General features: G+C 41.2%; 3 protein-coding genes across 4 annotated transcripts; 2 read left to right on the forward strand and 1 right to left on the reverse strand.

Moving 5' to 3' along the window:
• Nucleotides 1-191: 191 nt before the first annotated feature.
• On the forward strand, nucleotides 192-3,849 carry LOC110965915 (SE-cephalotoxin-like). Its single transcript, XM_022215110.2, has 2 exons — nucleotides 192-353; nucleotides 2,078-3,849. The coding sequence occupies exon 2, from the start codon at nucleotides 2,080-2,082 to the stop codon at nucleotides 3,697-3,699; it is 1,620 nt and encodes a 539-aa protein (XP_022070802.1). The 5' UTR covers nucleotides 192-353; nucleotides 2,078-2,079; the 3' UTR covers nucleotides 3,700-3,849.
• Nucleotides 3,850-4,218: 369 nt separating this feature from the next.
• samd14 (sterile alpha motif domain containing 14) lies at nucleotides 4,219-14,359 on the forward strand. Of its 2 annotated transcripts, none has more exons than XM_022215106.2 (11): nucleotides 4,219-4,763; nucleotides 6,168-6,217; nucleotides 9,514-9,671; nucleotides 9,803-9,919; nucleotides 10,006-10,192; nucleotides 10,318-10,417; nucleotides 10,623-10,691; nucleotides 10,766-10,922; nucleotides 12,979-13,095; nucleotides 13,499-13,654; nucleotides 13,995-14,359. In XM_022215106.2, the coding sequence occupies exons 2-11, from the start codon at nucleotides 6,181-6,183 to the stop codon at nucleotides 14,148-14,150; spliced, it is 1,254 nt and encodes a 417-aa protein (XP_022070798.1). In that variant the 5' UTR covers nucleotides 4,219-4,763; nucleotides 6,168-6,180; the 3' UTR covers nucleotides 14,151-14,359. The 2 variants fall into 2 exon arrangements, with proteins under 2 accessions (XP_022070798.1, XP_022070797.1); XM_022215105.2 differs by having other exon boundaries at nucleotides 4,224-4,763; nucleotides 9,514-9,677.
• A 13-nt stretch (nucleotides 14,360-14,372) lies between these two features.
• LOC110965910 (uncharacterized) lies at nucleotides 14,373-20,680 on the reverse strand. Its single transcript, XM_051941199.1, has 5 exons — nucleotides 19,280-20,680; nucleotides 18,348-18,517; nucleotides 18,156-18,266; nucleotides 17,457-17,588; nucleotides 14,373-17,341 (listed from the first exon to the last, which is right to left on the reverse strand). The coding sequence occupies exons 1-5, from the start codon at nucleotides 19,293-19,295 to the stop codon at nucleotides 17,165-17,167; spliced, it is 606 nt and encodes a 201-aa protein (XP_051797159.1). The 5' UTR covers nucleotides 19,296-20,680; the 3' UTR covers nucleotides 14,373-17,164.
• Between the last annotated feature and the right edge of the window lie 4,345 nt (nucleotides 20,681-25,025).

The following is a 25,025-nucleotide window of genomic DNA, read 5'->3' on the forward strand; positions in this document are numbered from 1 at the left end:
GTGCTTAAGCAATGCTAAAAAAAAAAAAAAAAGAAACAAATGTGAAGAAAATCGGGTGCAGTATTTTTGGAAACGTGTGCTATTTTTCAGGAACAGTCTCTTATCAATAGAGAGAAAATGTAACACAGTTTAAACACTCACTGGATGCTGATGATGTTCCAGGCTCTTATCTTATCTTCTGTGTCTGCAGCATTTCAGAGGAGGAAAGTCACGTGTTTCATCCGTCTATAAACCTGAAGCCCCCGACAGTCTGAGGCAGAATCCGACAGCAGCTCTGAAGCCTCTATCTGGTCCTGAAGTCTCCGTTTGGTTCTGAAGTCTCCGTCTGGTTCTGCCAGTATTTGATTTTTCAGGTGAGTTCTGTGACATTCGTGGGTCTAACAACCTGCTGCCTCTTTCACCTGAAGACCTCAGATCTTGCAGAGACAGAACAGCCGTAGAGGAGAGACAATATCAGTGACACAGAATGAACAGGAAACTCAAATTATTATTATCTGTTATTTTTTAGTGACTTCAGACACATTTTAAGACATTTGGGAACATTTTTGTAAATTAAGACTTATTTGGAGTAAATCTGTGCACACTTCATTCACTCATTTCATTTAGTCTTTTTCACACAGTATACATTTTGAGTAATTCTCGACTATTTTCAACTCAATCATGACATATTTTATAGCATTTAGGACACATGATGAGTAGTTTCCAACAATTTTCCACTCATTCAAGACATTTTGGGTCATTTGGGAGAATTTTCAGGTTAGTTATTCAGAATTATTTTGGAGTGTGAGTCATTTTAACCAAGTTTTTGTCACTAAGGGCGAGAACACGAGGCATCGTGAACAATGTCTTTGATTTAGGACATATTTTGAGTCATTTTGAAAAAACTTCAAATAACTTTGGTCTATTTTTGGGGGGTTTATTCTTTTAGTAAACCATTTGAGTATAATCACATCAGAAAAACTTCACGTTTTTGAACAGAATTCATTGCACTTGTTGAATTATTCCATGACTTTTGAAGGTCTTTTAGAGCAGTGGTTCTCAACCCTGTTCCTCAGGACCCCATGTCCTGCATGTTTTAGATGCTTCCCTGCTCCAACACACCTGATTCAAATGATCAGCTCATCAGCAAGCCTCTGCAGAAGCCTGATGACGAGCTGATCATTTGAGTCAGGTGTGTTGGAGCAGGGAAGCATCTAAAACATGCAGGACATGGGGTCCTGAGGAACAGGGTTGAGAACCACTGTTTTAGAGAATGCTGTAAAACTGAACCACTAATAAAACAGAACAAGGCTGGTTGTGTGGAATGTGTTAACTTCAGAGGCTCCACATGTCTTCTGGTCAACTGTAGTCCAGGTTTAATTAGCTTTTTTCAACAGTGTCTGTTTCTTTGTCACTTTACCCAGAGGAGTCATAGGTGTCTCAGTGCCTCCCTCACTACTGTTTTTCTTTAATTGATTAATTGATTGATGTTAATAATTTCATATATATCATATATTAAATGATAAGGCAGCAGATGAAGGTGTTGTATTTCAATAAATATTTCATCGATCAGCTGCAGTACCTGGTACCCTCTCACTGTTTAATCCTGTAGAGACCAGAGGAGGTGTCACAGTCCATGCTGTCAAGCAGACAGCATTGTGGGAGTTTAGCAATGGGAACCATGACAAAGACTTTTGAGGAGGTAATGACCTCTAACTAGGGTTTTTATTCCCAATGCCATGTGGCTGATGTAACCAAGCTGACTTTAAAAATTTATATTTTTATCAGCACATGGAAAAGCATTTACTTTACTTATTTTGTTTTATTGGTTTGTTCATTGTTGATTGATACCGGCTGACTAACAATTAAGAAAATACTTTGAAATTTGTATCTCAGATATAGCACTGATACCAGAATGTAAAAATTCTACTTCTCATCTATCACCAGAACTGATAAACAGAACAGTTAAACAACCAGCCATTGTATTCAGGGACTGAGATTATGGATGTTTTTCAGCTTTTAAGGAAAACCAGCACAGTTTCAAGGCTGTGAAGGAGGATGTCTCTCTCTAAACTCTGTCTTTACATGTGTGTTGCAGTCATGGCGTCCCCACGGTGGTTGGCCTCCATGTTGCTGGTTTCATGGATTCTTCTCCTCTGCTGGATGGCCTCCTCTGCAGAGTCACATGACCTCCACCAGCCCCTCAGGATCCGCAGAGAGATGGATTTTCGCACCAGAGAGAAGGTCAAAGAATCTCTGACCATCGTCAAAGACTCTCTAACTGTCATCAAAGAAGCTTTGGCCAGTGCTCAGGCCAACAAAGTGATTAATGTGATAAAGAGCATCTCAAATGTTGCCAACCTTGCGCCCGGCATTGGAGGTCTGGTTGCATGCTTTGTCAACGTGGTGCTGGCCTTCATCCCTCAGGAAAACCCTCTGTCAGAGCTCAGGAAGGGCTTTGATGAGGTGAATCGGAAGCTGGACTCCCTCTCCATGCAGATCTCCAACTTGGCCACAGACGTGGAATGGTTCAACTACGCCAGCGTCTACTCCCAAGACGAAGTCCGCATCCTCAATGCCTGGAACAAGTTCACCGAGTTTCGTCAGAGCAGTGAGCTGGCACAAAGCGAGGAAGCAAAACTGCAACTGGCCGAGATGTTCATCAGCCACTACGAGTCCTCAGGAGCTGAGGCCAGCGTGTCCAATCTTTACCACTACCTGACGGTCAGCAGCACAGCGCTCAGTGGAAACCTCAACAACTTGCTGATGAAGAAGTTTAAATGTGGTGTTTTCGACATCAGCAGGTTCAACCTGTACTTCAGCAGCCTGCTGTGGAAGGGAATGGTGGTCAGCCAGGTCTACTGGAAACTGATGGGTTTCAACTCAGCAGCCAAAGAGGTCCAACATATACAGATGTTTAAGAAGGTGCATGAAGCTCAATCATCAGCTGTTGACTACTGCCTGACAAAGTATGAGGAGTACATGAAGAAAGACGTAGAGGAGATCACCAAAAAGCTCATCCCTGACAAAGATGCCATCGCGGAGCAGGTGAAGAAGGCTCTGGACAAGAAGTACAACTGGTACAGCTGGGTGGTGCTGGTGTACGACAGCAACAGTGAAAGCAGTTACAAGCTGTTTGATGTGACAAAGATCCCAGTGGACAACGTCATGGTAGTTGTAGCCTACACTCTGATAACAAACGACATAGATGTAGTTGCTGTTAATGACACAGTCAAACGCTGCCTTCATGGCCAATCGTGTGAAAGTAGAGATCAAATAACATCATGTCAGTGGACATACGAAATCACTGTGAGGGATTCCACCATAATACATCCGTGGCAACAAGCCAAAATAACGCATGTGTCCTATAACGGCGGCCAGAGTTTTGCAGAACGTCCAACACCGTTTCAACAAGTCGACTGCAGCTGGGGCACATGGGGAGGGAAGGTTTCTGTTCACTTGTTCAAGAGGATTGAGGTCTGCACTGATAGCACATGTAAGAACAATGGAAAGTGCAAGAGGCTGTTGGAATCCAATGATTGGTTCTGCGACTGTCAGGATGGTTACCATGGAGACACATGTGAGAAGAAAGTTGAAATATCAGTGTCTCAGGACATGAAGACTCTCTTCCCTACAGCGCTCATCAGCACCACCAGCGCCAAACTCAGAACCATCGAGTCCAAACTGGACACAATGATGAGCAGATGTCAGTGTTCATAGAGTTCTGTAAAACCACAAACACACACCAGGCAGCAGAACACGTGCTGGAACAAGAGCAGATTTAAAAAGCTGTTTTAGTGCCACCGTGTGTTGGAAAAATGTCTGCCTGAAAATGATTCTAAAGGATTAAAGATTTCTAAAAGAAATAAACAGCATCATGTCTTCAGTGTCTAAAAACATCAAGTGTCTCTGAATGCGTTACATGTTTATTATCAGAAAACATATCCCCGAACATGTTTAACATAAAAATACCATGTGTCCCTGAATGCAACACAGGCGGAATTTCAAACATCACATGACATTTTTAGAGAAAGATTCTTCTAAATAGTCTTTGTTCAATTGAGTAAAATTGGAATTGAAAGTTATCTATAAGGTTATTGTAGTAAACCTGTTGCTATTAAATTGGGACGGTTATTTAGTTGACATTTTAGTGATATCCAGTCATTTTTTATTAATAAGTGATTGTTTCCATAATAAATAATTATGGAATTTGTAAAGACATGATCATAATGAACATAAAAATAATAGCTTTCTTACTTTTAATGAAAATATATGCAAGATATATCCCATGGACTTCAAACGTCTTTCAGTTATATATTGACTCTAATGTCTGAAAAATGCAACCGTTCCTAATTGCGCCACCTATTAAATATCTGAAAACCACATTTGTCCTTGAATGCACCACATTTTTAAGATCTGTTTTTTTTATTTCGAAATATTTCCTTTTCATTTAATTGATATACACACTACATTTGTTTTTCTTTTATCTTACATCTTTTTCATTTACTATGATTCAGTCCTGAACATGCCCCGCCCCTCTGTCTGTCGTGTCCAATCCTGTGTCTCCTGCTGCTGTCCTTGGAGCTGTCTGATGGAGGCTGCAGTATTCCGCTGAGCAGCTCTGAGGCAGCATCTTCTCGTCATCCGGCTGACAGCAGACTACAGCTCCCACAATCCCCCTGCTGCTGCTGCACTGCTGCAGGCAGAGCTGCGCCCTGTGGAACTCTGGGAGACGCAGTCCTGCTGCTGGAGGAGGCAGAGAGGCTGATCAGAGAGGCAGAGAGGTGAGTGTTGGTGTTTACCTGCTTCATATTTCAGCTTCGTCTATGTTCATCTGTCTCCTGTTTATTTCTGATTCATCTCTGATTTATCTCAGTCTAATCTGTCTCTCAGCCTCCATCTTTCTGCTGTCAAACATCTCAGTCTGACGCTGCATTTTCCTCCTGAAGCTTCAGTCTGCTGGGAATCAGCTGCGCCTATTACTCTGTGTGTGTGTGTGTGTGTGTGTGTGTGTGTGTGTGTGTGTGTGTGTGTGTGTGTGTGTGTGTGTGTTCTGTGCAGCAGTGAAGTCACACAACATAACATGACACAGCACGACAAACAGGAAATTCAAGTGTTGTGTTGTGTTGTTGTAGCTTCCTGCCCCCACTGGGGCAACAGATGGACGTTCTGCTGGGTTCCTGCCCAGATTTACCTCCTCTGACTGGTTCTGTTCAGTTTAAAAAGCCTTTAAATCCTCAAAAAGACAAACACAAAATGACATAATGTGATAGACAATCACACAACCAGACACACACATCAGACGGTCACACTGAACCCGTAAAAACAAACATCTCCAGTGAGATGAAAATAACGCTAAAATCAGAAAATAACTGGAACCAAAGATGCCTCATTACTGATGTAAAAGAAGCATTTTTAGACTTTACAGGAGGTTCTTTAGAGAACCATTTATTCAGACAATATTTTAAAAGAACCTCAATAAAACAGGCTCTTTAAGGAACCGTTTCCATGATGGTTCTTTTTCAGTCATTCTGGATGCAACTTCAGTGATTTTGACACATTTTTGTCATGAAGGAAAAGTTTTCTGTCTTTTTGAAAACAGTTTAGTGATTTGGGACATTTTTTTGTCATTTAGTGTAAATTTGCAGACATCCCTGTTTGTATCGACATATAGATATACATTCATCATTTTTCCGAGCAAAAGCATCAAATGTAGGAATCTGCAGCATTTCTGGGTTCCTTCATCAGAACATATTTAATATTTGGGTTCTCGGTCAGACAGAACAACACGTTTGCAGCTTCACATTCACAACAGCACAAATGGCCTGACAGCAGGGCGGACACGTTGTCATGGCAACTGGACAACTGCGATGATTCATCAGCTGATCAAAAACAGTGAAATGGGTCAGCTGCTGCCTCAGAGGGCTTTTATTCTGAAAGGAGGCAATGCTGAGCTCTTTCTTTCAAAGTAAACATCCAAACTGATGTTTTAGGTGGAGATAATGGAACTGATTAAACCCGCCATGATAGTTGCCATGGTTGCGCCTGTGTACATGTGTACAGTTGCCATGGTTACAGCTGTCTGTGTGTACTTTCAGTGGTTTCAGGTTAATTTTATTGGCAGCAGATCAGCATTTTGTTTTCGATTTAAGAAGTAATAACGTTTCCTTTGTGTTTGTGTTGAACAGAACCTGCTGAGTCATGTCCGCCGGCCTGGATGATTCAGACAACGTGTTCGGTGAGTCTCATTTACAACCTGCTTTAGAAACTCTCAGCTTTGACCACAGTCAGAAGGACTGAGGACTTTATGAATTTGTGTTTTCAGTTTGTGATGCTGCCTGTCTGAGCTTCACTGCCATCTGCTGGTCACTGAAATATGATTTGTTTTTAAAAAAAAACCCTGCTGCACAGTGACTGGAGCTGCAGGGCTTGCCTGGGGACCAGACAGCCTTTATATTCATCCATCCATCCATCCTCTATACACCGCTTTATCCTCATTAGGGTCGCGGGGGGTGCTGGAGCCTATCCCAGCTGACTTGAGCGAAGGCAGGGGACACCCTGGACAGGTCGCTGGTCTGTCACAGGGCTACATATACAGACAAACAAGCACACTCACATTCACACCTACGGGCAATTTAGAATAATCAATTAACCTCAGCATATTTTTGGACTGTGGGAGGAAGCCGGAGTACCCGGATAAAACCCACGCATGCACAGGGAGAACATGCAAACTCCATGCAGAAAGATCCCAGGCCCAACCCGGGATTCGAACCAGGATCTTCTTGCTGCAAGGCGAAAGTGCTAACCACTACTCCACTGTGCAGCCCAGCCTTTATATTGTGTATTACAAATACACATAAAGTCAGTCTGGAACTGCTCCATTGAACCAAATCTAGCCCAGAGGCGGGACTACCGATCACAGCTTGAATTGGAGAGAGCCAATCAGCGTAACGCATGTGTGACGCAATCACTAAGCGACCTAACAACTGCCTTTCCGCCATGATATTTTGTAGTTTTAACAGCTTCCTTCGCCGTACAGGGGTCCTGAGGAAAATCTAAGCTCTCCCTTTCAACAGTGGAGGGCAGCATTACGCATTCTATCGTACAGCCTGCCGGAATTAAAAGAAGAAGAAGTAGTCCAAACAGTTATGGCGACCAGTTTTAAGGACAAATTCAGCCCTTGCAAAACAGAAGAAAGCGCACGAGAGAAACCTCGCTCTGTTGCGGTCGCCATTTCGTTTGTATGCGGGAGGTGCACAGGTGTTAGATGGGTAATCTCGGCCCTGAAGATGACGCATCGTTAACTCCCGCCTCTGGTGCTCTGATTGGTTCGGTCTGATCTGCTCGGAGCTTGACAACCTGTCAAAATGTGTCAATGGAGGAGGGCTAGACCATAGATATATACAAACACTAGATGGCTCATGAGCGCTGTCAGCCTATGGGGAGCAACGTCGCCACATGGCGGCCATCTTGGGACAGGGCTGCTCGATCACTCATAACATTAAAGTCAATGGAGCATGGATTTTAAAATCACTGTAGATTGCTCAATTTTCAACCGATTTTACAACAGCTTGGTTTGTTATAAACGTCAGAGATGTACTTGTTTTACTGCTTACATAAGAATAATTAAAACCATTGAATTCATATAATAATGAACACAGATATCAGCTTTTTTCAGCATAAATGGATGTAAATGTAATTTTAATATTTAACATTGCACTTTTTTTATTACTATCAGCTTTCTAATGCACAGATAAAAACAAAGCTCAACCAAAATCAATGCACAACAAAAAGAGATGATGTCTTTTCTTTTCATGAACCTGGTGCCTACATTACCCACAATGCATTTCGGCTGCAGGCTAACTAATCCAGGCATAGATGTATACAAACAATAAGTCTAAGGTCTCAATCAAAGTCTCTTAACAAGCAAATAAATACAACCACAACCACAAAGAATGTAATTTCGCCTAAAGATTTGGTTCTCAAAAAACGTTGGTCTCAGGAAAACCTCATAATTGAAAATCAGATTGTGAGTAACACCATCTTCAATGTGAGTAGCCAGGCAGAAAAGACACACAACTATGCCGCATTTTTCAAAACGAAAAGCTGCGATTTCGGAATTGAGCCTGAATCATAGCCACGTTAATAAGGTTTGTAATAAACTAAACCGTTTGTAAATCAATCAAGAATTGAGCGAGTTATGAGTGTTAAAGTGAGGAAATCATCCACCTTACCATTGACTACAGTGCAGTGCGCCAGAGCAGTCCCCTGTCCTAAGATGGCCGCCAAGTGACGACGCCGCCGACTCCGTCTCGAGACATCTAGCATTTGTATATATCTATGGGCTAGACCGTATTCCCGTATATCCCTTATAACGGGAATACAAAGTCTAGCTAAGCTAGGCTACTGCAGGGCAACAGTCACTGACACTGATTACAAACCTCCAGGTGTCTCCAGGTGTCCTGGTGGATGGAGAAACATGAACATTTACTGGGAGTCAAACAAACTGATGTCAGACAGATAAAATAGCAGCAGACACAAACCAGAGAGACAGAATTAAATACAAACAGATTAAAACAGAACAAACTATAGCAAAAAGACACCAAACCACTGAAAAAATATACTAATTTGTATGACAAAGATACAGAAAGAGCAGAACTAGAACCAGAGCAGAGAGACAGAAGCTGATTCAAACAATTCAAACTACCTGTTAGACAAAGAGGACGCTGTGAGCTGATTGGTCAGCTCGGCTGTTGGAGACACACCTGCAGGTTCACCTGATTTCAGGAGGAAAAACAGGAATCAGCTGCGTTGTGTTACTGTGTGTGTGTGTGTGTGTGTGTGTGTGTGTGTGTGTGTGTGTGTGTGTGTGTGTGTGTGTGTGTGTGTGTTCAGCATATTGCATATTTGATGGAGTTCTGATGGATTGGTGGGAGGAAGACAAGCTTCATTATGTTAAAACTTGTAGAGTCATCACAAAACAACCTACAGCACAAACATCAGATCTGCTGCTGCACTCATTCATTCATTCATTCATTCATTCATGCTTCCACAGACAGTACACTACTGAGGAATCTACCTGCAGGTCTGCTGTCTGTAGATGATGTTACTCTGTTACTAGGTTTAAATACTTCACAGTGTCTGTGGTTGACAAGTCAGGCTGGAGGCGTATAGTAAACGTTGGAGTAACACAGGAGACAGCAGATCAACCGATCCACCAGAACACCTGGAAAATACCTGCAGAACACCTGGAGAACAACTAGAGAACATCTGCAGAACACATGGAGAACATGTAGAGAACATTTGCCGAACACCTGGAGAACACATGGAGAACATCTTCAGAGCACTTGAAAAACAACTGCAGCACAGCTGGAGAACACTTGTAGAACACAGAGCTGGTTCAGTTTCTCTGTAATCAGTAATCGTTGCCTGCAGATCCATAATGTACTGCAGACTGCATTTGCAGTACTTGTACTGTTTTCTGAAGTACTTGTACTTCTGAGTGGGGTGTGCTGACACACTGATGTGTTGCAGACCTGAACGAAGCGATACCTGAGACTGAGCTGCTGGACAACAGCATCCAGAAAGGCCGAGCCCAGCTGTCCGTCAAAACGCGGAGGCACCGGCCCTCCAGGTCCCGTTACCGTGACAGCGTGAGCTCGACAGAGGGTGACGACAGCCTCGACAGAAAGGTAGAGGTGAGGCTGAAAGTCGACCAATCAGAGGTGTTCAAATGTTCTGTGCTGTGATGTCGTCAGGTGAGTCAGGATGGTTACTGGACGATACGAATCAGATATTTAATGATGTTAAAATGTGTTTCCAGGACAGTCCACTGCACTCCGCCCGCTCACCACTACACCTGGCCATGCGAGGCTCCTCCCCCTCTCCCGATTCGCTGCTGTCGGCTCGAAGCCCCGGCTTCTCCTTCGACACGTCGCTGGTGAGACCAGTTAGAGCACAGGACAGGTATAAACATTGTACAGGAAGAGAGCGTCAGAAAGAATCTACCTCACTCTGACTTCTCAGGTGCGACGCTCTCCAGAGGATGAAGGCACTTCATTGGCTGCTCCACCACGGGGGCGGTACCATCAGCTGACCAATGCCACGTCTCAGGAGGCTCTAGTGACGCCCAGCAGTTCGCCGTCGAAATCCTGCCCCTCCTCCGACTGCTCACCTGTCTACCTGAGGAGAAACAGGAGGCCCGACAGTGAAGGTACACACACCAGCATAGTAAACACATCAGTGTGTTTATACCTTTCAGAGCATCAGAAACATAAAACAGATTATTCTTTCAATTCCGACATGTACTGATATAGTCTCCATGTGTGTGTGTCACAGTGTTGGTCTCTGATACGAGTCGAGACACCAGTCCAGCTGATCCCGGCAGTCCGACCGTTGTCTTTGACAAGAAAACCAAGAGACGGTTCCTGGACCTCGGGTAACTCACGCCTGGAACACAGACTTGTAACAGACGTTTCTAGCACCTCGATATGTTTTCTCGAGTTTGTTGTCTGGATGTGTTTGTGTCGTCGTGTGTTACTGGAGGTCAACTGAACATTTTTCTCAGGTGGGTTCCCCATGCGTGTTCTTCAGGTGGGATCCTCAGTGTCCTGTTGTGTCTTTGCCTCTGTTCTCTGTCTCAGGGTGACGCTCAGACGTTCCTACATCCGGGTGAGGAAAGATAAATCTAACCGGCTCTCAGTGGGCAGCAGGTGGGTGCTGAACAGAACCCTCAGTTCCACCTGTGACCGATGTGTTCCGTCCTGACACTGTTCTCCGTCCACAGAGAACCGTCTGAGAGTCCGTCTCGCACCTCTGGATCCTTCGTGTCCTTCTCCTGGTTCACTGAAGGACGAGGCTCCCTGTCGTCTTCTGGCACTCCGCCCTGTTCCCCCAAACTTCCCACACTGAGTTCCCCGAGACCCCGAAAGTCCCACAGCCAGGTAGGAACAGAACCCACCTGTCGCCCTGCTCATCTGGCAGAACACCTTAGGTTCAGTCTGAGCACCTCTTCTTCACAAGGACTTCTCAAAACATGGGTTCCTCACTCAGGCTCTTCTTCTTTAGTTAGTCTAGCATTTTTAATAACAGTCTACTGGAAGAACATTACAGACCACAGTGTAGGAATGAACTCTCAAACCAGCAAAACCACCTAAATCAAATCTACAATCTTGTAAACAAACTCTAGAACAACACAAATCAAAAAAATGAAATCTGAAACCTCATATAAGCGCAAGAACCTCCTAAATGAACTCTATAATCACCTGAATCAACTATGGAACAAACAAAATTAACTCTGGAGCTGCCTAAATCTCCTAAATGAACTCTAGAAGCACCAAAACCAGCCACTTAAACCAAGGCTACAATCTTGTAAACAAACTCTAGAACCACATAAACCTGGAACCAGGAGCGGTCCAGCAGGAGAACATGAGGTCGAACAACAGGAGGGAATATGACACAGGTGGAATTCATGATGGTACATAGAAGGAACAAAGAAGAGAAGTAAAAACACAAGCGACACAAGGAAAGACAGTTTCAAAATAAAACAGGAAGTAACACGAAAGGAAAACACAAATAGCTAAATCACAAAAAACATAATTAACGTCCAATATCTGAGAACATGAAAGAACCTCACAGTGTTGCTCTTTGAACCAGAAATCTGTTAATTCAGCAACAACAAACAGGTTCTGGGAGTAGTTTTAGTAAATTGTGTGTTTGTGTGTCTGCCTGTGTGTATTGATTTTTGCAGTTTACTCGTCCTGCAGCCTTTTAACCACCAAAACACGCCCAGAGTCACATGATCAATATTGTGGTTTGTTTTATGTGTGTGTGTGCGCATCCATTAGACTCCATTATCTTCCATCAGAGGCTGCTGATGGCTCTAACCGGCTTCAGCACTGAGTGACTCCGGATCTTTAAGGATCAATACATCTCAATATTTAGAACATTTGCTCCCTAAAGAAAACATGAAAGAAGCGGAAGAAGGAAAATAATTTTATACATTTAAGCAATGAAAGAAAACTTGTCATACAAGAATGTAAGTTCCTCTTTGAGCTGCATCTGTAGTGCATACATTGTCTTCACAGATGAAATCTTCTGTCTTTATTCTAGGTCCTCATTTACTAAAAAATATCCTTGGTCAAAAGATAATAGTTGCAGCAGTCTCATCAATGAAAAACAGTGAAGAGTCTTGGAGCAATCTTCAGACTCAAAAATAAAGTGTTTATTCTGTGCAGCACAGGTCAAAACACTCTGAGAGATACCCCGGGGTAAATCTGTCTGTGCCCTCTGATGCCCTGTCTTTTATACTTTTTGACTCTGGGGTTTCCACGCCCCAGGTCCATCCCATTTTTTATAGTGAACATCACTTTCCTGACACCCTTATATTATTTATTTTGTTTTAATAGTGTCTGAACTCCTGGTCCTTTCCTAAAAACATCAATAGTTGAGCTGATTCACCAAGAAGTGTGCCAAATCCCTCCTGCTGTCTCACTGCCCAACCAATCAGAGCCTTTATTTACCGCGGGACATCCCAACAGATACATTTTTGTTTTGTTTACATCCAAGGTACCCCCTCCTGTCCTTACATGACCTCGCCTGACACACAGTTATAGCCAGCTGAAACCAGTTTTGACCAGTTTTTGTCAGTAGGTCGTGCAAGACGTCTCCTCTGTTACACTCAGCTCTCAATCAGGCTGATCTTCTCACATTATGTTACTGTGTCTAGAGCTGATCCTTCTTGTTGTGACGCAGTTTTAGTTCTCATCTGCTGCTGTGTTGCAGTTTAATTTTAGTTTTAATTTCAACATTTTTCAACACATCACGGTGTAAAATCAACCTCTCTACATGAACTGAAACCACGATGATGACTTAAATGTGACATTTATGATTAAACGTACTAATGTGGACAAATGGACGATTTCTTCATTATCAGAAAAACAAAGCAGAGCCACCTGAGAAAGAGTTGTTTGATGATGTTAGTTTGGTTTGGTCCTGCAGGAGTCGGCTCTCAGCGAGGAGTTTTCTCCTCCCCACACCTCCTCGTCCACATCTCCTCCCATCGACTCCTCCAGATCCTCCCATCCATACCAGACGCTGTCGCAGTCCTCTGACGAGGTGAAGAAAGCAAAAAACCTCCACCATGATCAGCTGGTTCTTTATCTACAGTAACTTTATTAATGATCAGAGTTTTACCTTCATACTATGAATGTTTCCAGAGTTCCAAGTCCTTGAAGTACACAGATTTATCACTTTTTTATGGACTTTTTCCATAATTTCTGAATCTCAGACCTTCGTCAGTACAGCAGATTAGATACATGATATTATACTAACCCTCCTAAATGAACCTTTGAGCTTCTTAATGAACCTCAGAACCTCCTCAATGTCTTAAATGCACCACAGAAACTCTAGAACAACCTGAACCTGGACTGGTTGATATTTGGTGTAAATGTGTGCAGCGTTTGTGTGTTTTCTGGCTGAAAGTCAGACCAAAGCTTTCATTCTTGTTCTCGGTTATCAGCCCGGTGATGAACCGTCGTCTCTGGTGTCGTCCTGGTCGACCCAGCAGGTCTGTCAGTGGCTCCGAGGACTCAACATGGACCAGTACGTCCCAGAGTTCACAGCCAGAGACATCGATGGACAGCAGCTGCTGCAGATGGATGGCAGCAAGCTGAAGGTGAGAACAACGAGGACCGTACACAATATGGTCCAGTGAAATTATCCAAAATGACTCACAACTTTTAAAATATTAAAATATTTTCCTATTTTCTGTTGGAAAAGAGATTCAGCAGCAGCACGGCTCTCAGCCAAAATGAGACACACAATAAATAAATGAGGGAGGCAAGACAAAACAGCAGTGGCAAACTGAGAAGTTTAAAAATAAGATAAACTCTGGATGAACTCAGACATTAAAACCTGCAGCCACAGAAAGGGATCTGAGTTTGTTTAGGGGAATTTTCTGGCTGATTATAAAACATAAGGCAATACATACCTGAGTATCCTGTCGTCCTGTGCAGGGTCTGGGCGTGCTCAGTTCATCCGACCGCAGCGCTCTGAAGAGACGCATCAAAGACGTCCAGAATGCAGCCGAGAAGGAACGAAAAGCTCTGGACAAACTAGAAAAACAGAAGGAGAAGCAGAGACGGAAAGAACAGGAGCAGCGCAGGACCTGAACGCCCCACCAGTGGGCGCAAGTACCTGGAACAGCCCTGGAATGATGTAACATGGTAACCACCTTGATGATATAAGAGGAACCTGATGGATCAAATCGACACTTACTCCTGTTTTTATTTTTCAGCTTCATGTGATCGATACAAAAATATTTGTTTATAATCAATCCTTTATCCCTGAATAAAGACTGCAAGAGTTATTGATCAAATAATTGACTGATCGTGTCATTTGTTCAACGTTTTAATTTCACATTTACACTTAAGCAGGAAACGTTAAGCAGAAGGAGTTTGAATGTTGAGTTTCAAAAGGTAGTCAGAGTTCTTGAAGGCTGTTGGTGATGCTTCGAGGTTCTTAAAAGACGGAGTGTGCAGGTGTTTCAGGACATTGAGAGTCTCAAAGTTACAGATGTTTTAATGGTAATAATGGTCACTGGCAATGACAGTGAAGTCTCTACACAGCTTTTAGATATCCACGGACATCTGAAAGGTTTCAGATACTGTTTTTTTTCTAAAATATAAAAGAAAAATATGGCTTTATTTTAAAACATCACAAAATATCATTATATTCTTCAATATGTACACAAAATCAAGTTTCATTCTGAAATACAAAGACAAAATATATTCAGTTTTGAAATATAAACACATTCAACATTTGACGGAGGTAGAAGCAAAATGGTCTAAACCCACGAAAAAAGCCAAACTGAGTTTTATATAATTTCTGTAATATTTTATGGTCGAGAGTTTAGTGGCAAAGTGGTCGAACCCACAGCTCAAATATAGCATTGCAGTGCCGCTTCCAATGTTCGACCGTTCTTGAAAACATAAAACTTTGAATCCATTTTTCTTAAAAATGAGAGAAAGTGGGACAGACCACTCTGTTTCCAAACCCCTCATTTTATTCTGACATAAAAACATCAAATATAGAAACAGACAGACATAAATAATCTTTTATTCTGAAACATGTGCACACAATTAGTAGTTTATTATAAAACAAAGATTTAAATATTCTCTTTTGAAATCTTAAAATAAATAGTATTTTTCCTTAAATATAGAAACAAATATTCTATTTTGAAATTCAAATACATTTGTTTTTTAATATAAAAACATTATTATCGTTTATTTTTAAATAAATACTGATAAATAACATTTTATTCTAAAATACAAACACATAAATAGAACATTCTTTTGAAACAGCAGTTGATCTGCAAACATGACTCTCAACTTAAGACAAACGTTTTACTTTGTACGGTAACTTTCTCCCTGTTGGACCTAAAAGTCCATATAAATAAACACAGGTTGATAAACAAACAACAAATAAATAAAACATCAATAAATATCATCAATAAATAAAAGCATCATAAGTAACCTACAGGTAATTTCATGTAAACACACTACAGTAGCAGAACAGCAGGAACTCTGATTGACTATACTGTCATTATTGATTGATTATTGATCAGCTTTGTCCTCTTATTAAACTCAACCTTTTCATATTTGTGATCACAGTTTCATTATTGACTATTTTCACAAACATTTATGAGTAATTTTAAAGTCCATCTTGATATCCGTTTAAAGCTTACAGATGAACCTATTAAGTTATTTTCCATTTTTGGGCTAAAGTGATTCAGAAAACACTGAAAATGTTTAGTTGTTGTTGAAACATATTTTAAAATGATTGCAGATTATTTTGTGACGGTGATTTCCACAGTTTGGATTGAAATGTGCACAACACACCTGTTGTTCTGTTTGATTCTCTGACAAAAAGCCAGTTGGAGTTTAAACTGAGTCTTCAGGAGGCACTAAGAAACTGTGAGGATAATTCTGAATCAAAGATCAGCAGCTGGATCGTAAATGTGTGGATCTGACCTCCTCCGACACTAACAGGTCAGGGACCGGCAGACGTGTGCTTCCCTGACTGCCGGCCCCTGGGATCCTGCCTACCAAGTCCCTTCCTTAGCGAGTTTCACTTTAATTTGTGCAGTTCTGGTTTTATAAATAAACCTGTTTAAATTCCAACCCGTCTCTGCTAGCCCTCCGTGTACGCTTCATTCCCCCCTTCTTCCACCGTACCATAACAATTTCTGCAGCTGCAGGAGGATTTCAGGTGAGTCGGCAGGTTCAGACCTGCAGAACCTCCACTTACACAATCAGCTCTTTCTGTGTTCACGTTCCTGATGGTTGCTCTGTTGACATGCCGCCACTCAGACCTCAGAGGTTGTTCTCAAAATGATCCCACAGCAGTTCAGTCTCTGGATATCCACTGCTGGACGGCCCAGTAGATTCTAGTGTGTTCTATGCCTAATTATATAAAAACAATCGCTTGTACTTTGAGATCTATAGGATGCAAGAACTGAGAGTTTTCCTGCAGCCTCATACAATGTTTGTGTTTAGGCCTCAGCAGAGAAACTCGTCAGTAACTTGTCCACAGTGCACCGACTCTCCTGTGTGTCCTCAAGTGCATTGCATAGACTGTATATATAGCGGACGTAGCATCTGGCTCCAGAATTGAAGCCCACCCGGAAGTGTCAAAAACTCACAATATCACACCGTCCGCTAGGGCTGGCTCCAAAAAGCTTTTGCTCCATAGACCCCAATTCATTTTTGGAAAAAATAAAATTTGATAGACTGATGTTCTACAGCTCAGGATTTTTTCCCCGTTAGTTTTCATGGTCAAAATGAGAGATCAGGTGGCCGATCTTAAAATAAATCAATACTGAATTTTAAATAAATCATTAAAGTTGGCGGAGCCAGGGGGCGTGGCTATACTTGATAGACAGCAACAGAAGCCTGTGCGGTAAAATGTGGGCGGGATAAGAGAGTCCTCAGCCAATCCTGCCCCTAGTTGCTCTCCGGTCCAGTCTGTTTGATGACGCTTTTTACGTCACTGGCTCCAAAAAATCCAAAACGCGACCAGGAAGTGGCAAAATCCGGGCTTCATTTTCGCGGCGTTGAAACCAACGGGTGACGTCACGGTTAGTTCACGCCTGGTGCATTGTGGCAGTGTCCGTAGTGGGCGGGGCTTACCGCACACCTGCAGCTCTCAGGGTGCGAATCAGGTCCTGACAGAAGGACTGCAGCTGCGTCAGTGTCACATGGATCGCTACCTGCACCTCGTAGTTTCCATTGAGACGAGAGGCCAAGTCCGGGACCTGGTTCTGATCGGAAATGTTACCATCGAGCTGAGCCGCCTCCTTCATCTGAAACACACAGACAGCTGTCAGCCAACCGCAGTGAGCTAGCACAGGTCACATGACAGACGGAGAAGCATCCTTATTGGAGCGCGCCTGTGATGTCATGTCGGGTGTGCGTTACCTTGGTGATGTGCGTCAGTAGGTCTCTCAAGTCGGCTCTCAGATCATTCAGTCCACTCAGTTTGTCAGACAGAACTCCCAGCAGCCCCTGGTACAGTTGGCTGCCTGCCGACATCCGACTAACATACATGTCCTGCAGGGGGTGATACATCACATTTAACAGACAGTAGAACCCAGAGAACCACAGAATCAGCAGAACAAGTGCAGCCGCATCCCTCAGGACCAGAACCATCACAGTCACCCAAGGCTAAAAACAAGAACCACCTTAAGGGCCCTAAAACCTCCAAGACTCTGAGCAAAACCCCAGACCCTTGAGCAACTCCTTAAACTACTTAGAGCAGGGGTGTCAAACTCAGTTCCTGGAGGGCCACTATCCTGCATGTTTTAGATGTTTCCCTCTTCCAACACACCTGATTCAAATGATCAGCTTATCATCAAGCTCAGCAGAAGCCTGATAACGAGCCTGATCATTGGAATCAGCTGTGTTGTAAGAGGGAAACATCTAAAACATGCAGGATAGTGGCCCTCCAGGAACTGAGTTTGACACCCCTGACTTAGAGGTTAGGGCTAACAATGTAAGTCACATCTGAAACCTCCTCAGGAACCTGAACAATCCCTTTGTCACTCCTACATCCACCTCAGGAACCCCCACCCTCAGACAGAACCCTCCAAACATCCAGTTGGTTCCCCTCAGACTCACCACAGTGAAGTGTTCGGACAGCGGTTTGAGGACGGGAGAGGCAGGGATTCCCAGTGAAGTCACCATCATGTGCAGGTTCGTGTTCTGGCTGGACGAGTCGAGGCTCAAGCCCTGAGGGGGACACGGGGAGTTAACAAAAGGAGAACAGCCAATCAGAGCCCAGCAGAGCCGGCCTATCACATGCCAGTTTACCTCAGTGTTGACGGTGTTGCCGTGCACGGTGGGGATGTCTCTCAGGATTTTCTCTACCAGCGTTTTTGCCCGCTTGGCCGCCTCTTTGAACGCTGGTGTGAGGTCATTCGGTGAGCTGATGGGAGCTGATTGGACCAGGACTGCAAACAGGAAGCAGTGTAGTAGGGCGACTGGAGGAGGAAGCACGTTTAATTAGTGATGTATGGAGGATCAGTAGTACCACACAGCAATATTCAATATGAAGCTGAGGACAAAAAAAACTAAAGGCAACATTTAATCTGACGGGATTAAAAATCAATTTCACATGAAGGACGTTAGAAACAGTTTTAAAGCACCTCAATGACAAACAAACACCCAAACACAGATTGAACCCTACATTCATCTAAAGAACAACCTAAAAAAATCCATAAATTTCTTCAGAAACTCAGTATATGCTAAATCAGCCCCTACAGAACCACCTCAAGACAGAGAGAAACCCTGAGAGACATAAAGAACTACGTCAAAGACTGAACGAAAACCCTCAAAACTGCAAGAACCAGACTTAAAGCAAACCTGTAGTCAACAAGAAAACTACCTCAACAATGTAAACAAACCCGCAGAGTGAACAACAACCATGTCAAGACCGAAAGAAACCTCCAAGGATCTACTGCTGAATATATCAATATTTATAGTCTCATGGAGCACCACTATTTTCAGATGAAGACAAGGCAGAATATTCTACAAACTCCTGCTCTTGGTCTTTTTGGGCACTAATAACCTCCCATACCCTGTAAAGTGTTGACCCTCCATATCTAAGGAACTCCAGATAAGCGCAGCTTCATGAATAAAGTGCGATTTTTAACTTTCTGACTCTTGTGGCACCGGACTGAGCATTTCTGCTGGGTCTGGTTCTACCTGTGCATGTCCACCTGTGCGTGCGGAGCGGCTCCTACCTGTGCGGAGGTCCATGTATGTCAGGGAGGACGTCTGTCTGCGGGTCTGTCTGTCTGTCTGCCGGTCAACTGTGTAGATTTGTCTTTAGCTTCCATTTGCAGTTTTTTGGACTTTTTATACGTCGCGCCGCTGACGAATAAGGATTCATCACCGATTAACCCAGGAAGTTTCCTGGGTGACGAAGCCACGTCCTGCGTCACAGCGCACCACGTTCGTACTTGTATGGATGACGTTAAATCCATCCATCCATCCTCTATACACCGCTTTATCCTCACTAGGGTAGCGGAGGTGCTGGAGTCTATCCCAGCTGACTCGGGCGAAGGCAAGGGACACCCTGGACAGGTCACCAGTCTGTCGCAGAGCTACATATACAGACAAACAATCACACTCACATTCTCACCTACGGGCAATTTAGAGTAATCAATTAACCTCAGCATATTTTTGGACTGTGGGAGAAAACCTGTACCCAGAGAAAATCATCTTCTTGACTGCAAGGCGAAAGTGCTAACCACTAGGCCACTGTACAGCCACACTAAAACCAGAATAAACCAAATAAAAACAGAATTATCTAAGGAAAACCACATAAAAACAGAATGAAATGACAAAAAAAATCTAAATAAAACCAGAACAAACCAGAAAAAACAGAATAAAATCAGAATAAAACGAAAATAAAAATATAATAAAACCAGAATAAAATTAATTAAAAATACAGTAAAACTTGAATAAAACTAAATAAAGCTAGAATGAAAAGAACAAAAAATACAATAAAACCAGAATAAAAACAAAATAAAAGTAGAAAAAACTAATAAAACCAGAATAAAACAAACAAAACCAGAATAAACCGTAATAAAACAAAAAAAAACCTAAATAAAACCATAATAAAAACAGAATATAAACAGAATAGAACCTGACTGACGAGCAGCACAGAGAATCCAGAGACCCTTTCTCACAGCTGTTAATTTGGTAAAATCATCTCAGAAGACATCTCAACTCAAAACCCACGTCCAAATGTAACATCTGCAGTTCGGATGTTGTCTCCTACCTCCACCAGAATCTGATGAGTTTCACAAACTGATTGCATTCTTCACTGAGACCTCCTGATCTTTCTCTCTATCTCACACCCAGAGCTTTCTTTGCAGTGAACCAAACACTTCAAAATCCTCGAAATAAAGAAATTCAGCATCACTGGAGGGACGATCCACGATTCAGTCTGTGATACCAGGTTGATCAGGAACAGCATGGAAGAAGAAGAACACATCAGATCAGTGTTTGTGGAGACGCACACATGAGACACAAACACCCCCCTCCTCTCTGTCACTGCAGTAAAAGACACAGAGCGACTCTTATTCCAAGCAATTATCATATACAGACTTCCTAAGTCTTCTTTTTCTTGCTATTGAATATATTTGCATTTGTGCTTAGGACACGGTTCAAAGTCACAACTTGGTGACAAAAACATCAAATTTTCAGCTTCCCTAAAATAATCTGTAAACAGGCCACTCTTATGTAAAATTTTCCCAGGAATTCAATTCTGCAATCCAAAATCCAAAATCTCTAATCATTTAACTGTTATACTGCTATACCTACTGCTGTAATCTTGCTAAAAATTGTCTATAGAATCACAAAAATCTGTTGCAAAAAAAAATTCCCATCTGTTTCTGGTTAAAGATATGTCTATATATATGCTACCATCATGTAACATATATAAGCAGCTATTACCAGTTAAACTTTTAGGAGTCTTGCTTTAAAACTGAAGGAGTAGGAATTTTTTTTGAAACATCACATAGATTTTTCCTGCTCAGTGGTATAGTGGTTAGCACTTTTGCCTTGCAGCAAGAAGAGCCCCGGTTCGAATCCTGGGGTGGGCCTGGGATCTTTCTGCATGGAGTTTGCATGTTCTCCCTGTGCATGCGTGGGTTTTCTCCGGGTTCTCCGGCTTCCTCCCACAGTCCAAAAATATGCTGAGGTTAATTGATTACTCTAAATTGCCCGTAGGTGTGAATGTGAGTGTGATTGTTTGTCTGTATATGTAGCCCTGTGACAGACTGGTGACCTGTCCAGGGTGTCCCCTGCCTTCACCCGAGTCAGCTGAGATAGACTCCAGCACCCCCCGCAACCCTAGTGAGGGTAAAACGGAGTATAGAGAATGGATATAATTTTTTCACACATCTTAAATGTAAGGGGTATCAGTAGAGAAACACATGAATATTTCTTAACTAGAGTTAGACACTAATTATTCTAAGGTACCCCAGAATTGCACGGGACCAGCTGATTATTTTGGTCTGCAATTTATGAATACAACTTTTATAGCACCACCCCCATAGTAAAATGAAAAGCAAATCTTAGCTAAAGCATAAAATTTGGCCAACGAAATTGTCGCTCAACTTTTGGTCAAGTAATCATGAAGGATGAAGTCTCTGCTGCCTGAAAAGACTGAAATTCAAGTTGTAACAGAAGAATACAACATATAAATTGGGGAAAAAGCTTAGTTTATATCCCAGAACATGTATTCATTGCTTGAAGAAATCACACACTGAAAAAAAACACCGATTTCAGGGCGTATTTTTAGTGTTTAACACAAAAAACCAACGGCTCGCTCTATACTTACCCGCTTTTTAGTCCTAAAATCTGAACGAGCAGGTAGTTTTACCCCTGAATACAACCCCAAACATGAAGAAATACCATTTTTTTCATTATAAAATAATTTTTTCACACATTTGTCACAAAGTTGTGGCTCAGACTTTGAACCTTGTCTTAGTTATATCAGAAGTTCACTTTCATGTGTCCTGAAGTTCCAGTTTGTTGCATGTTTACGGCAGGAGGAAAATATATTATGTTTGATATTGTTTTAATCACCTATTCAGCGGTATTTTAGATCTGTGATAATCACAGATATTTAATAACTGGATTTGCATGTTTGAGAAACGATCTTGAAGTAAGTTCTAAAGGTATTTGTCTCCCTGGTCTCTGTGTTCCTGAACGACCCATCCAGCAGATCGTTTCAGCTTCACATCCTACAGCGGCTTCATCCTCCCTCCGATGGGCTGCAAAGCATCATTTCCCTTCTCCTAAACGGGTGAATTTGCAAATCACAACTGATTTTCCAGTTTCACAGTGATTCTAAACTCATCTTTTTTCTACCAACTGCTTCCAGTGACGACCTCAGTTAGTCAGTTTGTTTGTCTGCATTCATTCATTCTCTGTCTGTTGTTGTTTATTGTTTGTTTTTAGTTATTAAATTTGTTCTACCGTGTATTTCTTTTTCGATGAAATCAGATTTTACAGCTTCAGATAATGAGGCTGATCAGTACAAGGAGATACGATCAAATTATGATCATTCAACCTCAGATACTCTCGATAAGGACTCTCAGATGGAATAAATTCAATATTTGAATGATGTCCCGGATAAAAAAGTGAAATTTTAATCATAAAATGTAATTTCTACAATCATGTGGTGCGTCCGCTTTAGGCTACACATTATTGCTACATGTAATTATATTTCTGCATTTGAGGCTAATTCTGCTACACCACAATAAAACTAATTCCAACCAGAATAAACCTGAATAAAACCATAATAAATCAGAATAAAACCAGAATAAAACCACAATAAACCAGAATAAAACCATAATAAACCATAATAAAACCATAATAAATCAGAATAAAACTAGAATAAACCAGAATAAAACCAGAATAAATCTGAATAAAACTAGAATAAACCAGAATAAAACCAGAATAAATCTGAATAAAACTAGAATAAACCAGAATAAAACCAGAATAAATCTGAATAAAATCAGAACAAACCAGAAAAGACCAGAACAAAATCAGAATAAACCATAATAAACCAGAATAAACCAGAATAAAACCAGAAAAAAAACAGAATAAACCAGAATAAAACCAGAATAAATCAGAATTCACTAGAATAAAACCAGAATTAACCAGAATAAAATCATAATAGAACCAGAATAAACCAGAAAAAACGAATAAACCAGAATTAAGCCAGAATAAAATTAGAAAAATAAAATAAAATTACAATAAACCAGAATAAAATCTGAATAAAACCTGAGTCCTGAGGAAATTTATAAAACAGATTATTATGACGACTTTATTTTTGAAATTGTTTTTTCTGCTGGAACATTTTCATTTTATTCATAACTCTATAATAATAATAATAATAATAATAATAATAATAATAAAAATTTCTGGTTTACTATTTAGGATGATCACATAATATAGAACAAATTCAGTAAAACAAAGAGAGAGAAATAAATGTAATTTAAAATGTCAGTGCAGTTTGGATTTTACTGTAAATGAACAACCCAGTAATTATTCTTTAGTCTTTTCTGACAATTAATTTAGATTTGTGGACATTTGATTAATGTTTTGATACATTTGGATAATTTATTGTTATTATTTATTGAATTTGAAAAGAACTAATACATTTCTACATTTTCTCCTCAACATTTTCTAAACATTTGATCACTACGGCTAATTATTGATATTTTCAGACTCAACAAATCTGAATAGTTCTATTAAACTTCGGTTACTTCTCAGCAAATTAAGTTTTTTCCACTCATGTGTGACTTTCAGTGGATGTGATGTTTGCTGGAGTCTGGAAAATTACCGGCTTATATTTGACAGTTGCTTCATCGGAGCTGCTCTGTTCACAGATTCCTTCTTACACTATTCAACCATAATTATTTGTCATTAAATTGTTATTTTCACATTTAAATATCCCCTATTCAGCATTAAACAAATACACATTATGTAAAATGAAAGCTGGAGTTTGCAGTTCAACCTTGTTAAGTGATTTGAGGTGTTTTTCTGTTGTTTTACATCCGTTTTTGGAGTCACAGCTGCTGAATATTTGTTTTAACAGTGTTGTGCATTTCCAGAGCAGAACTGTAAACTTTTGCTTTGGAAGTCTTGCTTCGATTTCTGTTGCTGTTTTTTTTTTTTAGGATTAAATGCATAAATGCAACACGTCATGAATAAAAAAAATCTGAACAACTCAGCAATGTGGATTAAAGCAGGAAATTATAAAATGATTCCTCTGCCGATGAAGTAACTCTGAAAAGAACCAGGAATTTCCTGCTGAGTCAGATTCCCAGGTTTCAACACAACAGGGAGGGGCTCAACACACACACACACACACACACACACACACACACACACACACACACACACACACACACACACACACACACACACACACACACACACACACGCAGCTCATTATTATGAAGCTTCGTGCTGCATTCAATTCAGTCGTAAATCAGAGTTTCAGTTTTACTGCAGGACAACGAGTGTTTCAGTATGGAATCGAAATATTTTCATGAATCAGTTTCATGAATTTTAGATGTTTTGACACAAATAATAATATTTCCATGGTGACTTATTAAATTATTAACCCTTAAATCAGCTGCAAGAAGTTTTAAAGTCGAGTAGTGATATAAACTGAGGGTCTCTTAAATTATTTTTAGAAGACTGAGACGATCTGAACCTGTTTTATTTCATATTTATGCAGAAATATAAAGTACAAATGAATACAGGTGATATTTCTCATTCTGGATAAATTAGAAATTAATGTTATTATTATTATGACAGTGAAGCTGCAGCTCTGATTTCAGTTCGTCTGATCAAATATTCTGTTTGTTGGGCTCTCATCTGCACATGGCAAACAACAACAATAAAAACAACAACAAAATCAAAACAACAACAAAGTAAAACAACAACAAATTCAAACTT

This window comes from Acanthochromis polyacanthus, chromosome 21 (genome assembly GCF_021347895.1).
Source record: "Acanthochromis polyacanthus isolate Apoly-LR-REF ecotype Palm Island chromosome 21, KAUST_Apoly_ChrSc, whole genome shotgun sequence".
Lineage (NCBI taxonomy): Eukaryota > Metazoa > Chordata > Actinopteri > Pomacentridae > Acanthochromis > Acanthochromis polyacanthus.